Raw genomic sequence first — 14,313 nt, forward strand, 5'->3', positions numbered from 1 at the left:
GCTGCGCAAACACGGAGACCGAGCAGCGCGACTCTGCATCTCGGAACAAAGAACGGAGTCCGAAGATAGTCAGTGGGCGATATTCATCCTTGTTCACTGTGGATCCTCGGATTTGCTCTTAAGTCCGGCCGCTGGTGTCATGATGATCTTGGCTCCGGTTTCTTGATATTCCCCGAAAGCATAATCATTTCTTTCTACGGCTTCCATGGCTGTCAATTGAGTTTGGCTGTCCTCGGTTCGCTTGCGACAGTTACATTTGGGCAGTCATCTGGAAATCTGGAGATACCGTTATAATAAGCAGATTCTATTGATTTGCTTCTTCGGAGTCAGGGAATGCTGTCGGTAAATATTTGTGACAATCCAGATATCACGCGTAAAGGGATCTGCTGGGTAATTAGTGAGTGTGGCACCGCCATCCATACGAGCGGCCACGGAGATGGCGCAAAAGGAGGTCAAAGGACTATCACGATTCGGGATCTGAAATGTGGCACGTCAGGTAGTTGACTTCAATGCAGGGATTTTGAGGATGCCATTCCATAAAGACGCTGCCGGTCGCAACCAAGTGAGAATCCTTGCAGAAAGCTCGTATTGCATCAAGTCGGCACACGTCACGTCCTGAACTCAACACTGCGTAGTCAGGCGATGCTGAGGGAGGGGAGGCTTAAGTCTACTTCAGTATGGTTGTCCTGCTTTCTGAAGAACACACGATGCTTTCGAGACGCCTGTCCGTTTACTGTATCTTGAAATGACTTGTGAGAGGATTTGCTTTACTGTAAGCTCTTACAGCATGGAGGCAAGACTCGTCTCGTAGTGTCAAACACTCATTATATTATAGTAGTATCTACTATCGGAATATATTACTAACCCAAGACCAAGCCTGGGTGGATAGTATATAGTGTATCTCACAAACGTGGGAACTCTTGGTAATGGGGAGAAAGTGATGAGCTTGATAATATATGGTAAGCTTTCGCGAAGCACTGTGAGAGCTACAAACTCATACATGTCAGTATGCCCAGCGATATTCTTCTTCATATTCGAACTATATGGATTTGGTAGTTGTGCTTCGGGCAACTAACCATCCTCTTGTCATTAAGACTGATATGTAGAGTGAGTCTCATCGGCTCCAGCACGAATAATGGGAGCTACTTGGACCGTTCAGAATTGGCCTCTCATTTAGTGCCTTTTCCGCCCGACAAAGCATGAAACCAGTATGCAAATGGATATGCGCGAAATCAGAGTCAGACTAGAACTGTGCATGTAAAAGCGGCCAAGCCTCTCACATGCCTTGAATACATCGAGTGGCCTGCAAGTCCAAAGGAAGAATTGCGGAATGACAAATCAACCGCTGTAACAAGCCTATATTTATCGCAGTCCATCTGTCAGTCATGGATTGGTGGGCAATCATCCGACGTCAGTTTCCGTAATTGTGTTGTCGACTCGACCAATAAGCCGCGGGTGCTCAAAATTTCCCGAGCAGGCGGGCTTCCAAGTCTTTTCCCGGTTGTCATATGAAGCACATATATTATTTGTGGAATTGTGGAGTGCGTCTGCTGTGATCCTTCGGCATGGCTGCGAGGCTTACAGCATGCGTAACATGAGCGCCTGTCATCCCGCCCCGTTAAGGCTGTATGGGGGTTGTCTCTCTTGTATTACTCCAGTAGGTTATCAATCGTTTTCCATAATGAGTGAGTTTGTTCTGCTGCTGGCGATTACTTTTATGCTTTGCCCTTAGGCGGGATGAATATTGATAGGGAACCAGTGGTGTGCATCCATAGGCCGTGGACCAGAATAAATGGCGTGAAAGGCTCTATAACCAGGTGTAGGTAAATTAACATCCACTACATTGAATTGATTGTGCACTACAGGTGTAGTCGGTCTAGGTCGTGATCTATTTGGATTTCCCTACCATTAGATGGAATAGGGTTCCCGTTGGTGTAGTCATTGTAAACCTGGCCTAGCACCTTCTTGAAGGATTTCATCCACTATAGGTCTCCCGTAGGGGTAAAGGCAAATTGAATAGTTGCGGAAATGTGCAGATGACAGGGAATGCCCCGCCTCGCCCCTTTTCCATCGTTGCCCACGCAGTCGAATGGATTGTCCGCGTGATATATCGACAGGCGCATTGACAACCGAGAGACTTTGCACTAGCATGGCTATCTGCAAGTCTGATAGGGCGTTTATCTAAGGTTCTCGACGTTATCATCGTCGCTGCTATGTGTCTCTTAATTGTGCGTTCGTAGCAACTTTAAGCTCCTACCGTTCGTGTAGCAGGTTCTGGCCCAGACTTGCTGGTGCCAACGTATAAACCAGCCACACGGTGTATCCCAGCCTGATGTTACGCATACCTTTTGGACAATTCCTTTTCAGAAGGCGACTGCTGGATGACTGTCCCTGGCATTAGTAGGATGCCTGTGTCCCTTTCTGACCCTGACCCACGTGGTTGTTATTTGAATGGCTCGTCTTCCTTGCAGCACATCAGCCCAGATGGCAATCCGACCAGGGTTACTGACAAATTATGGAGTGATAGAGAGTTGACCTGTTCATCACAAGGATGAGCTTAGCCATGGTGATAGAGACAGTCCAGGAAGCATGGGTGCCTCGGGTTCGACTGGCTATCTCTGACCGCTCCCCTCTGAATCCAGATACGGTCGCAAATCAGATACACCAATGAGTCCATGGCAATATTCGGGTCCCGGGCTGCTTCGACCACCGCGAGTGACGTAGGCGTCATGAGGCAGATGCATTGCAGAGGGTTCGGTTTGGAATCGCGATATTGAGGAACTGGTGGGGTAAGGAGAAGCCCTGGCTTCCTCTATCTGGGGCTCATTGGGTGGCTTTGTAGAGTGGTGTTAGCACTGGTCTCAGTATGATCCGACCCGAGATTGCTTTCCATCCTTCAGGGCCATTGAATTAGCATACTACTGGTAGAGAAAGACTTCATGGCGGAGGGGGAATATCAGAAGAAGAGAAAAAGAAGGCCGGCAGATGGCGGGTCGGGCCGGAGTCCGTCTTCTTTTCTCTCCACCGCGTGATCGGATCCTCTCCTGCCTTCAGCTTTTGCCCTCCTTTTTGCCTTTTGCCTTTTGCCTTCCCCATCCTTCATCCCAACTTCGTTCGCGACAGCCACACTCCTATCTTCCACCAACGCGAACCCTGCTGGTCAAGGCGCGCACGGTCTTCCATCAACTCTAGCCCCCCCAACAACATGCAGTCCAGATAGCTGGTATCTTTACTAGGTAAACAGCCAATCCCATCCTCTCCAGGGAACATAGCCGCCCAACTCAGTCATCCATGTTGGAGGGAAGTCAGGCTGATGTCATTTAGCCGACAATAGTCTGTGTAGATGGCTCCGATAGATCCGTTCAGAGGATTACTACCTGGGAGGGGCTTGACGGTCGCATCCCCCGTCAGACTGATGAGCAATCCCCCGATGCGGCAGAGCCTCATCTGAACGTTCTTGCATGTGAAATGGAGATAATTCAGGTTGAATGGTGCCGTCCGCATGTAAGATTCTGGCCTTGCTCTTTTCCCAGGACGGCAAGCCAGCGCGAAGGAGTCTGGCTGAGCCTAGAGATGACGCCGCGAGGGGCTGCCACCCTCCCCCTCCATCGCAATTAATCAGCCGCGTTCCTCGTGCGCTATCTGCGACAAAGTTTGACTAGTATGCTCGAGTGCACGCGGTTCCAGATAGCGTAGCCTATGCTGCGTTCCGGAGAAACTTGACTTCGGGTCGCTAACAGCATCCTTCAATCTTATTGGCTGTCAGCTCACGCTCGAGGGTGCGTAGATTCAATAATGTCTTTGTTCGGCCTGGAGGAGAGCGAACAGCCCTATCCCACACCCGGGTCTTGCCACGATGGGTAGGACCCGATCAAGTCGCTGATCTAATAAACACCCTGTGGTCGTTGATCAGCGCGTGCCAGTGTCGATCGATCGCATCCAGCTGGTCTATTCGATCCGGTTTGTAGAGAGTAGACAGGTGTGATGGGACACGAAGAACGGTGCCCTTCAGCCAGCCCAGTTCTGCTAATCTGAAGACTTTTGGTGGCGAATTCGGCGTAACCATCTCCGATGATAGCATCGTTGGCTTGGAGAGACGGTCGGTTGTAGCCGCCAGCCATGCATCCTCAGATTTGAGAAAGAGGCCATGACAGAGCCGTTGTTGGGAACGGGGCGATGATGGTTCAGGGCTTACGCAGCGGATGTGACTGGGACCTGCAGCAGAGGCCGTGCAAGGGAAACTTTTCTGATCTGCTGTGAAGGTGGCTTGCAGCGACCTGACTGGGGGGAAAAGAAGGGGACAGGGTAGCACGAACCATGGGGCGTGGACAGGCCGTTCGTGTTAGCTTGAGGCTGACGGACGAGAGTTCATCTGACAGCATCATGGGGGGTCGATCAGAGCGTCTAATGCTTGCTAGTGGCTGTCGACATGAACACCCGTCTGGCCTGTAGGGCACCACTCACTAGCCATCACATCTCCAGCAATGGCCTGTTCAGGCACCGCTCGGCGCCAGCTCTGCCCTTCACTTCCTCTAGGCCGAGAGCTGTATCTCAGGAGTAGTCCTTCACCTGGGCTCCGTTCATCATGTTTCCGTTTTTGAGCAGACAAAAGCTGATGTTGGACAGGGTCTCTAGATAGTAACTTGGCATGTTCCTCCTCTGTCTATCTCCACCCCTTCTCGTCACCCTCAAACATTTGTACCTCTTTGCCTATATAACTCTCGTAATTCCCATCACTTCCTCTACACAAGATATCCTTGACTATTGAGCATCATTATTCTATCATCCACACTCCCTCAGCCAGACTCATCGTTCCATCTGTCCAGGATCTCTGGTCGCAGCCTTCTTCCTTCACCCTCTTCATAATATATACAAAATGAGCAACATCTTGGATAGCTTCCCCGAGTACGCCCAGACAACATCTCTGGATCATCTTCGGGAGACCCAGTATAGCTACTTGGACGAACGGGGTCACACATACCTCGACTACACTGGCTCTGGCCTCGCCGCCAAGGAACAGTATCATGCCCACAACGCACGCCTCACGGAGCAGGCATTTGGCAACCCGCACTCCGTCAGTCCCACTAGTGAGAACTCCACCCGACTTGTCGAGCAGGCGCGCGCCCATGTACTCTCCTATTTTAATGCCTCGCCCGACACGTATACCGTCATCTTCACTCAGAACGCTACAGGAGCAGCACGTCTCGTTGGCGAATCCTACCCCTTCTCCCGGCAGAAACAGTTCATCTTGACGGCAGACAACCACAACTCTGTAAATGGAATCCGAGAGTACGCCCGAGCAAAGCATTCACGCACCGTCTACGTGCCTGTGCAGTCTCCAGACCTCCGAGTCAGCCCAGCCACTTTGGCATCGGTCCTCGGAACCCACTGGTGGGAGTGGGGACGGGACCGACTAGCAATGACCAAGGGAGGCCGTCCAAACCGTGATCGGGGACTATTTGCCTATCCAGCCCAGAGCAATTTCAGTGGAGTCCGCCATCCCCTCGAATGGGTGACATTGGCCCAAGAATGTGGCTTCGATGTGCTCCTAGACGCCGCCGCGTACCTTCCCACCAATAAGTTGGATCTGTCCGACAAAAACCCCCAGCCCGACTTCATCATGGTCAGCTGGTACAAGCTCTTTGGATACCCCACCGGCCTAGGCTGTCTGATTGCCCGCCGCGATGCTCTGAGTCGCCTCTCGCGGCCCTGGTTCTCCGGTGGGACAGTCAAATCGGTGGGGGTAGCGCTGACCTGGCATATCCTGGCCAGCGACGAGGCCGGGTTCGAGGATGGCACCCTGAATTTCTTGTCCATTCCGGATATTCAAGTGGGTCTGGAATGGCTGGAGCGCGTGAACATGTCCTTGATCTCCACCCGAGTGCGCTGCCTTACAGGCTGGTTCCTCCAGCGGCTGCTCGAACTCAGACACAGTGACGGTTCCCCGATGGCCGAAATTTACGGGCCCACCGACCTCAAGCGCCGAGGCGGCACCATCTGCTTCAACTTTCTGGACGCCAAGGGAGATATCGTGGATGAGCGACTCGTGGCGCAGGAATCGGCAACCGCCTCGATCTCCTTGCGCACTGGCTGCTTCTGTAATCCGGGGCCCGCAGAGAAGGCTTTACGGCTGGATACGCGGCCGCTACGGCGGATGCGACGTCGTCTCCGCAAGGGCCTGATCCCGCTGGAGACCTACATGAGCATCGGACGTCTTCCGTCGGGAGGGGCCATCCGCGTATCATTTGGCGTGGCGTCGAATACAGCAGATGTAGATCGATTTTTCGACTTTGCTACCCAAACCTACCGGGACCGGGTGCCTGATACCAGTGGATTCAGCCCGCGTGAGGGGTGCTGACGGGGGTACTCAATGAGGATGTGTACATGATTATCGAGTCGATTTGTTATCGTAATGTCCTGTGTATAGTGTCATACAGATTACCGTGTTTAGAGTAACGGCGTTCCCATTGGTCTCTGCATTCCTGCGCTATTGATCGTATTCCCTGCTAGGGCGTGTCCGTCTTACTAGGATGGGGACCAATATTTGGGTCGAATCGTAGTCTCACCCGGTCAAAACGCCCCCCACGCATGTGAATCTGTCTTAGATCGGCTATCTGGCCGGGATAGACTAGCGATCCCACTATGCTTGATGCAGACAAACCAGGAGGGGTCGGATGTCTCGGGGTCGAGATGAATATAGGGCACCTCGAACCGGGGGGGCAGCAGCAAGCTAGTAAGCCACGATGGTGCTCCTTCGGACTGTGCCTCCATCCAATCACTGTGGGCATGTGGTATATCTGGGCTAGCTGAGACCAGGCCAAGCATCCTGAACAAAGCTATTGATGTGATGAAAGTAAAGTGCTGTTCATCATCCCTCCTCCGAACTGCACAGCCACATATTGATCGGCATGCGCCACAGCCTCGTGGGCGTTGCTTTTTGCTGCGGTCGATCCTCTCGATCGCATCCGCTGCGACCCATGATGTGATTTACTTTGCGTCGCATGAACCAGTGCCTTCCCTTCTCCACTTTTAGTAAACCGGTTTCGATCTAGTTCTCCCATTATCGAGAGGGGTTGGACCCCGAGCCCCCGAAGGATCTGAGATTCGATTGTTTTGTGGCGGTGCTGGGAATCGTCGATCACATTCCTCCATCTTGCTGATGCAGGGATAATTACTCCACCACGCTGCTACTTTGTACATTTTCATCTTCAGCCCTGACACATGTCTGACTTGCGTACGCAGTACATCTACATCTACACGGAGTAACTATCTGAGATGTCCAGCCGTCCATCAGCTCAGCCCTTTCTCTTCCTGCTGACCCACCATTCCGAAACAGGGCATCGGTCCCTGCCAAGACCTTGCAATGGCTTCCTTTTCTCCTGCTAAGCGCTTGCTCCCCTCCGCTCGAGCGCATCGCATGTAACCTGCCAGTGTCTCGCGGGATCATCGGGTGTCATCTGTCAGCTGCAGCATATGCATGCAGCGGGGTATTACTTTGCGACTAAATATGCTGTCTGCTGCCTTCGTTGCCTAACGCCTGAATCGCCTTCGTTGCCTTCGCTTAATAACCTTGATTCTTGGCTACCAACCTACCAACCATCCTTGTAGCCTTGAACGCGTCAGCTTGGAGCTAGGGAACGGGTTGTGAGTGTGGATGGCTGAGTCCATGGTCTAGTACGGTGCCAACCCTCTCCGGCTGAGACGGCAGCTCTTGTCCCTCAGGAAGGTTATTGTTATGGGGTAGATGTGTACAGTTTGCCTAGCATGGATATAATATGGTATAATATACTGCCATCCCTGAGAGGATATTATTCAATGCTAAGATTTCTGTAATTTTACTTTTGGTCCGTGAGACGCAGTATAGTAATTTGTCCCGTAACCAGTCCGACTGCTTATAGGATATAGCCTTCCACAATGTTTTCACCTATTGTTTCTCCTCATCAGTATTTGTCTCGATCAGCTACATCTCAATACACAAAGATATCGTATCCATAGCACCTTAATATGCCTTAGACCCTAGTTCGATGATGGATCGTAGAAGGACCGTTCCCGTTCCCCACCGCAGTTTCAGAAGGTTTCATCTAGAAACACCCGATATTAAGCTTAACCTTTTATAATTTGGTCATCTTCCACGACCACTTGCACATTGCAGCATCATTCACACCTGGCGTGTTCATTTCCATTCATTCATTTTATACGTTGTTTTCGATCTTATTCGTCACTCCTTAGACTATACAACCTTAGCCAATATGTTCGCCCCAACCACTCTCCTCCCCCTTCTCGCTTCCTCAGCGCTGGCGCTGCCCGCCCTCACCACCCGCGCTCAAACCCAATCCTCCACCTCCCTTTGTGGTGACTACGACTACATCATCCTCCAGGACTCGCCATGGATCGTGTACAACATGCTCTACAATGCCGACGAGATCGTCGGTACCCAGTGTACCGACTACGGCGAGATGACTACCTCCACGAATGGCACGAAGGAGGTCGTTTGGAGTAGTGTGACTGATATTGAATATGTGGAGAGCACGTAAGCCGCCTTCCCCTTCTTTCCCTATCCCATACTGCTAAATGTATCACTAACAATGGGTATAGGAACAATGTCCCTAAGGGATACTCCTTCGTCGGACTGACCCAAAACCTCGAGACCAAGATCTCGGCTATCGAATCCATTCCAGCTGAATATACCTGGTCGAGGACGAACTCTACTGCTTTCAAGGGTAGAAACCCCTCACTTCTCCTGACTCTTAAAATCAATTCCAGTACTAATAAAGATGATGATGATACAGGCAACGTCTGCTTCGACTTCATCACCTCCCCCACCAAGGGCGACTCGACCTCCACCTCTGCCCACGAACTCATGCTCTGGCTCCAATACGAAGGCGGCCAGCTCCCCATCGGCTGGACTAACGGGGCCGTTGCCACCATCGATAACCTCTTCGGCACGTCCTGGAAGCTGTATGAGGATGTGAACGAGGATTCGGGCGTCACTGTTAGCTCGTTGTTGCCGGATACCCAGTTCGAGGGTTCCTTCGAGGGTGATCTCAAGGAATGGTTGTTGGAGTTGGTCCAGTTGGGCAAGTTTACTAAGGAGGCGTATGTGAACGTTGGGAACGGAGGGTGAGTTTTTAATTCTTCTTTCTTTGGCGGAGATTGGGGGAAGAGACGCTAACAGTGGGGTGTGAATTAGTACCGAGTTCTTCTACGGTAACTCGGTTATGAATGCTACCCTGGGGTTGCAGATTAACTTGGATTAGATTAAGGGGGATTTATGAGAGGGTGGTTTTTGTGGGATGTACTTCCGTTCAGGAAGTGGTTTGCGTTTGCATTCATTCATGGACCATTGAACTCTATGGCTGGGATCGTGTAACCTTGGTAGTACATATACCCTGTGGCTCAAATCTGCTTCAGGTGTAAGATTAACCTTATTACCTAATTTGTTTCTTGTAATATGCGAACCACCTGTGGTCGACAATCTGCTTCAGGGCGATCGTTCTAGCAGGAAGCATTCCTTGGATTATTGAAAAGAGTTGTATTCCTGTATTAACCTCTCCCTTTCCTAGTATATTCAGCGAGTTTTCAAGTAGTATATACACTTATGAGGCTTGGCGAATGAGGTTTCTTGTATCTTTCGATTCTTTGTTGCCTGGTGGATGGAAGAGAGACAACCAAGGAGATAAATATATACTAATAAAGAGGAACACCATTTTATTTATATCCAAGCGAAAATGCGGCATGTAGTGACTTTATCCAGGAATAAGTGTAATAGATATATGTGAAACAGCAATGCCACCCTACAAAGACTAGATACCCCCAGAAGCCATCAAGTTCCTTGGCTTGGCCGCGTCTAGAGTATGGCCCCGCGTTGAACTACATATACAGTAGCGAATTATAATGACATGTTTGTCACGACTTACAATTCACAATCTGTTATTGATTCACGTGACATCCAAGGCACAATATAGCTACCTAGTACAACCTACTCTATCGGGTAGTCTAGTCCATAGAATGAAGTAAGCGAGCCATCTATGCGTTAACTAGTTATCCGAGGCGACACCTGACGAATAAGTAGATGGATGGATGGCCACAACAGGGACGGAACCGAGCGGAATCTTCCTCTTCCGCCCGGGACCCATTCACGTGACTCAGCGAACAACACACGCGGCGGAGATAACAGCCGGCGATAACAGTCATCCAGAGTCAAGTCTCGGCACATTCCGATGTGCGCAACTCAATTTTACTCAAATGAAAAACCTTGCCTCTGCCTCGCCACCCGCCCATCTTTCTCTTGAGATACTTCATAGTAGTGAGACTATGTGACCGGTTTTCGATGGGGGCTTGATGTGTATCCCCTCCTTGCGTAAACAGATTGTCCCAACCACTTTAGCAAAATCCAAAGCAGTTCGGATACCACTTTTTGTGTGTTTCATATCGGAGCCTCAATGAATGAATACTGGCGTCCCGCCATGATCTTGGCGCTGGTGTTTATTTTGTTTATTTTGTATATTCCGTATATTCTTGAATCTGTCACCTTCGATTACAAAGCCTTAACCATTGGTACCACCGCTCAAGTATGGATCCTAGGGAATGTTCTTCGTTTCGAGAACCATTCCTCCGGCCCAGGACTATCTATCTAGCTGAATCCAGTAGAGGGAACCGGGCACGGATCCATCGGGACCCAAAACCACCCACCGAGAGGCTCAACAATAATACGGAAGGACAAAAGTAAGTAATCAGCGAGAAGACGGCTCGGAGTCGGAGGGGGCTACTCCGGTGAGAGAAAGAACAGGACACTTTCTATCCCGCCACTGTGATTCGTGGTTGCAACAAGTGGCGGGTACCTGCAGCACTGGCCCGGTTCATTGTTTGGCCGCTCGCTTCCCAAGTCGTGTTGCAGTTGCCACGCATACTTACCACACATTGCTTCCTCCCTAGCGAGGTTGCCACCCAGGCAATTGATTGATTGCCATGACCAACAGGACGACCATGGGTTGACTGGGAATGCAGTGTCACAGAAATAGCAGTTAGCCAATAGATTCCAGTCTTTTTTAACTAACTGCCATGATAAAAGGGATTGATAAAAATGCTTATCGAGATTAGGAGCGGCGACCAAAATAATAGCGATCTGCTGCACGATAGTGGGAAATGCTTGCTGCACTTTAGCTTTAAGCTCCTGGACCGGTGAGGCGACCGGCAGCTGTCTAGGCCTCAAGCTGCCTAGCGGATCCGGCCTCCGGATCGTGGGCGTTGTTGAGGGACGGCAATCGATGGTCACTAGATACCTACTTAAGTCTAGTCTGCCTGAAGAGCCGAGCAAGTGAGGAACGACAATTAGTCAAACCACATGGTTGATAGATAACTAGCTACTACCTACCAAGCTACCTATCGAGTTATCTGCCGAGTATCTCCTCGTTTCCCACGCGATTCTCCTGCGGGGAAGCGACCATCGGAGCTGGCCATGAGCTGCATGATGCCGTTCTTGTCGGCAGCCCCATCCGGCCGGGGACAGCGTAGCATCGGGGACGCTGGTAGCGACGGCGCCGTGCTTGGCGGAGCCCATCCATGGTTTCCTGGTGTCATCTTAACCTTCATGATTGGAGCGGACAGTCCGCCATCGGGGGAGATGACCAATTATTCATGGTCATCAACCTCGGGTGCGGTCCGATCAGCGAGTGTCCGGTGAGGAGAGGAACCCATTGCTTGTCTCAAAACGGTAGAAACATACGATGGGCCTCGTTGCTTGAGTTTTTCCCCACAAGCCCGGCCCTCTGAATCAGTGTTGCCTTCCACTTTATTATTCCTCGTCCCCAGAATTCTCGGCTTGTCACTCGTGCCTGTCCGAAACTCAATCCTGCTGGTGCCTCTCAAATCACCGTATATTTATTATCCGCAGACTTTTCCCGAATCTTCCTTTTATTCTCCCCCATCCCCCCTCATCATCTCCTCCTTCTCTGCCTCCACTCTTCTCCTCCGTCTCTCTTCTCCTCCTCTTCTCCTCTTCTGCTCACCTTCTTCCTCCCACTCCTCCATTTCCTTCCCTTACCTTCCTCCTCTCAATCACGGCCTGCACCTTGTCACCTCGCCACCATGGAGGCCGTTCATGACAGTCCCCCTCCCTACGCCACCGAAGGCATTGACGAGAAGAAGGAGGATATCAGCCAGGTGGAGCAGAATCTCAAGCCGGGCCTGGAGGAGTCCGACGCGTTCGGTAACGAGGAGTTTGCGGAAATCAAGTACAAGACCTTGAAGTGGTGGTACGTATCCGTCTCTTCCGCCTCCCACCATTGCTAAACTTCATCGCCGGCTAACACGTTCACAACAGGCAATGTGGACTGCGTAAGCTGACTCTCCACTTCTCTCTCTGCATTGGCAAACTCTAATACCCCCGCAGTCATGATTTGCGAGTCTGTCTCGCTGGGTGTGCTCTCGCTCCCCGCCGCCGTTGCAACCCTGGGTTTCGTCCCGTAAGTCTAGCCCGGAACGTGGATGCAACCCTTCCCACCCACTAACTCCCGTCGTTCAGGGCCGTCATCCTCATCGTTGGTCTCGGAATCCTTGCGACCTACACCGGTTACAACATTGGATTGTTCAGAGAACGCTATCCCCACATTCAGAACCTGGCCGATGCGGGAGAAATCCTGATGGGCCCTTTCGGCCGTGAACTCTTCGGCCTGGGCCAGTTCCTCTTCTGCATCTTCGTCATGGGCAGCCATCTCCTGACCTTCCGCGTCATGATGAACACCATCACCGACCATGGCACCTGCTCCATCGTCTTCAGTGTGGTTGGCATGATCATTTCCATGGTCCTCTCCATTCCCCGTACCATGAAGGGCATGACCTGGATTTCCTTTGCCTGTGAGTCTCCTTTGTCCGCTGCCGTGCGTACGCATTATCTCTGACTGGCTGTCTTGCCGTTTAGCCTTCCTCAGTATTTTCAGCGCGGTCATGATCACCATGATCGGTGTGGGTGTCGAGAAGCACCCCGGTCGCATCATCGAGGCCACCGTCGACACCACTCTCTACACGGCCTTCACCGCGGTCTCCAACATTGTCTTCGCCTACTGTGCGCACGTCGCCTTCTTCGGTCTTATCGCCGAGATGGAGAAGCCCAAGGACTTCAAGAAGTCGCTGTTCATGCTGCAGGCGTTTGAAATCAGTCTCTACGTGACTGCTGCCTGCGTCATCTACTACTACGTCGGCAAGGATGTGCAATCCCCCGCCCTCAGCTCGGCTGGTCCTCTTCTGAAGAAGGTTGCCTATGGAATTGCCATTCCCACCGTAAGTCATCCCGCTTGACAGGTGCTGTTTGTATGCAACGAGCACTAACGCGTTTGCAGATTGTCGGTGCCGGTGTCGTGAATGGTCACATCGGCTTGAAGTACATCTACTTCCGCACTTGCTCCAAGTCGGGTCTCATCCACAGCCGCAGCCGCCGCTCGGTTGCCGTCTGGATTGCCTTGGGCTTGGCCTGCTGGCTGGTTGCCTGGATTATCGCCGAGGCCATCCCTGTCTTCAGCGACCTCAACTCGCTTATTGTAAGTTTGGACCAGACCGTCTATCCTCTCGTACCGGCCGCTAATGACATGATTCAGAGCGCTCTCTTCGCTAGTTGGTTCAGTTACGGTCTCAGTGGCATCTACTGGCTCCACCTCAACTACGGCCAGTGGTTTGCCAGCCCCCGCAAGATCGCCCTGACCGTGCTCAATGCCGCTATCGCTGTGTTCGGTTTGGTGCTGTGCGTCCTGGGTCTCTATGCCTCGGGAACGGCCATCCACAACGATGCCAACAGCAACAGTTTCACCTGTGCCAACACGGATAGCTGAATATGCATTTATATTCTTCACATCATTCAATGGCGTTTTATGAGCGAATTCTTTTGTCGCGTGTCTGGGACCGCGGCAGATGACGGCGTGACGGTTTTTATTTTTGCATAACGGACTAGCTAATGATCTATTCATGATTTTATAATATGCTACCATATAAATCTATATATATACATTTATTTCTTTATTTCTTTTTATACCTCCAGGTGGGATACCCGATCGTGGTTCCTTTCATACTCGTCCACAGTGGAACGACCCTTTGAAATGGGTTTTCGCGAGCCCTGAAAGAGTTATTGCGAATTTCGTAATTTGTCTGCTCACGATCAGATAAGGCTCAGTCAGATGCATTAATATACTACTTACCTTACACGATCTCCATATTAGATGTTCCGTCCCCCATGTTCCTATACTACTGTTAACAAGCACTTAGTAAAGAGCGGCGCCCGGGACATGACCATTATCATCCTTGGGGCAATGTTGACCTGATACA

At 51.2% G+C, this 14,313-nt stretch overlaps 6 protein-coding genes across 6 annotated transcripts; 4 read left to right on the forward strand and 2 right to left on the reverse strand.

Moving 5' to 3' along the window:
* Nucleotides 1–2,068: 2,068 nt before the first annotated feature.
* BDQ94DRAFT_151277 (uncharacterized protein) lies at nucleotides 2,069–2,564 on the forward strand. Its single transcript, XM_026767730.1, has one exon. It carries the CDS (start codon nucleotides 2,382–2,384, stop codon nucleotides 2,553–2,555), a length of 174 nt encoding a protein of 57 aa, XP_026621885.1. The 5' UTR covers nucleotides 2,069–2,381; the 3' UTR covers nucleotides 2,556–2,564.
* A 552-nt stretch (nucleotides 2,565–3,116) lies between these two features.
* Nucleotides 3,117–3,500, reverse strand: BDQ94DRAFT_151278 (uncharacterized protein). Its single transcript, XM_026767731.1, has 2 exons — nucleotides 3,325–3,500; nucleotides 3,117–3,236 (listed from the first exon to the last, which is right to left on the reverse strand). The coding sequence occupies exons 1-2, from the start codon at nucleotides 3,445–3,447 to the stop codon at nucleotides 3,189–3,191; spliced, it is 171 nt and encodes a 56-aa protein (XP_026621886.1). The 5' UTR covers nucleotides 3,448–3,500; the 3' UTR covers nucleotides 3,117–3,188.
* Nucleotides 3,501–3,852: 352 nt separating this feature from the next.
* Nucleotides 3,853–4,457, reverse strand: BDQ94DRAFT_151279 (uncharacterized protein). Its single transcript, XM_026767732.1, has one exon. It carries the CDS (start codon nucleotides 4,119–4,121, stop codon nucleotides 3,885–3,887), a length of 237 nt encoding a protein of 78 aa, XP_026621887.1. The 5' UTR covers nucleotides 4,122–4,457; the 3' UTR covers nucleotides 3,853–3,884.
* Nucleotides 4,458–4,876: 419 nt separating this feature from the next.
* BDQ94DRAFT_183152 (pyridoxal phosphate-dependent transferase) lies at nucleotides 4,877–6,358 on the forward strand (the record flags this gene model as incomplete). The annotated part of the gene is made up of 1 exon (XM_026774346.1): nucleotides 4,877–6,358. The coding sequence occupies one exon, from the start codon at nucleotides 4,877–4,879 to the stop codon at nucleotides 6,356–6,358; it is 1,482 nt and encodes a 493-aa protein (XP_026621888.1).
* Nucleotides 6,359–8,249: 1,891 nt separating this feature from the next.
* On the forward strand, nucleotides 8,250–9,257 carry BDQ94DRAFT_174335 (concanavalin A-like lectin/glucanase domain-containing protein; the record flags this gene model as incomplete). Its single annotated transcript, XM_026772326.1, has 4 exons — nucleotides 8,250–8,530; nucleotides 8,596–8,720; nucleotides 8,790–9,120; nucleotides 9,191–9,257. 4 exons carry the CDS (start codon nucleotides 8,250–8,252, stop codon nucleotides 9,255–9,257), a joined length of 804 nt encoding a protein of 267 aa, XP_026621889.1.
* Nucleotides 9,258–11,581: 2,324 nt separating this feature from the next.
* On the forward strand, nucleotides 11,582–14,030 carry BDQ94DRAFT_151282 (neutral amino acid permease). Its single transcript, XM_026767733.1, has 7 exons — nucleotides 11,582–12,254; nucleotides 12,323–12,336; nucleotides 12,392–12,464; nucleotides 12,524–12,855; nucleotides 12,920–13,278; nucleotides 13,338–13,535; nucleotides 13,593–14,030. The coding sequence occupies exons 1-7, from the start codon at nucleotides 12,088–12,090 to the stop codon at nucleotides 13,821–13,823; spliced, it is 1,374 nt and encodes a 457-aa protein (XP_026621890.1). The 5' UTR covers nucleotides 11,582–12,087; the 3' UTR covers nucleotides 13,824–14,030.
* Nucleotides 14,031–14,313: the final 283 nt, after the last annotated feature.

Source organism: Aspergillus welwitschiae (genome assembly GCF_003344945.1).
Source record: "Aspergillus welwitschiae strain CBS 139.54b unplaced genomic scaffold BDQ94scaffold_41, whole genome shotgun sequence".
Lineage (NCBI taxonomy): Eukaryota > Fungi > Ascomycota > Eurotiomycetes > Eurotiales > Aspergillaceae > Aspergillus > Aspergillus welwitschiae.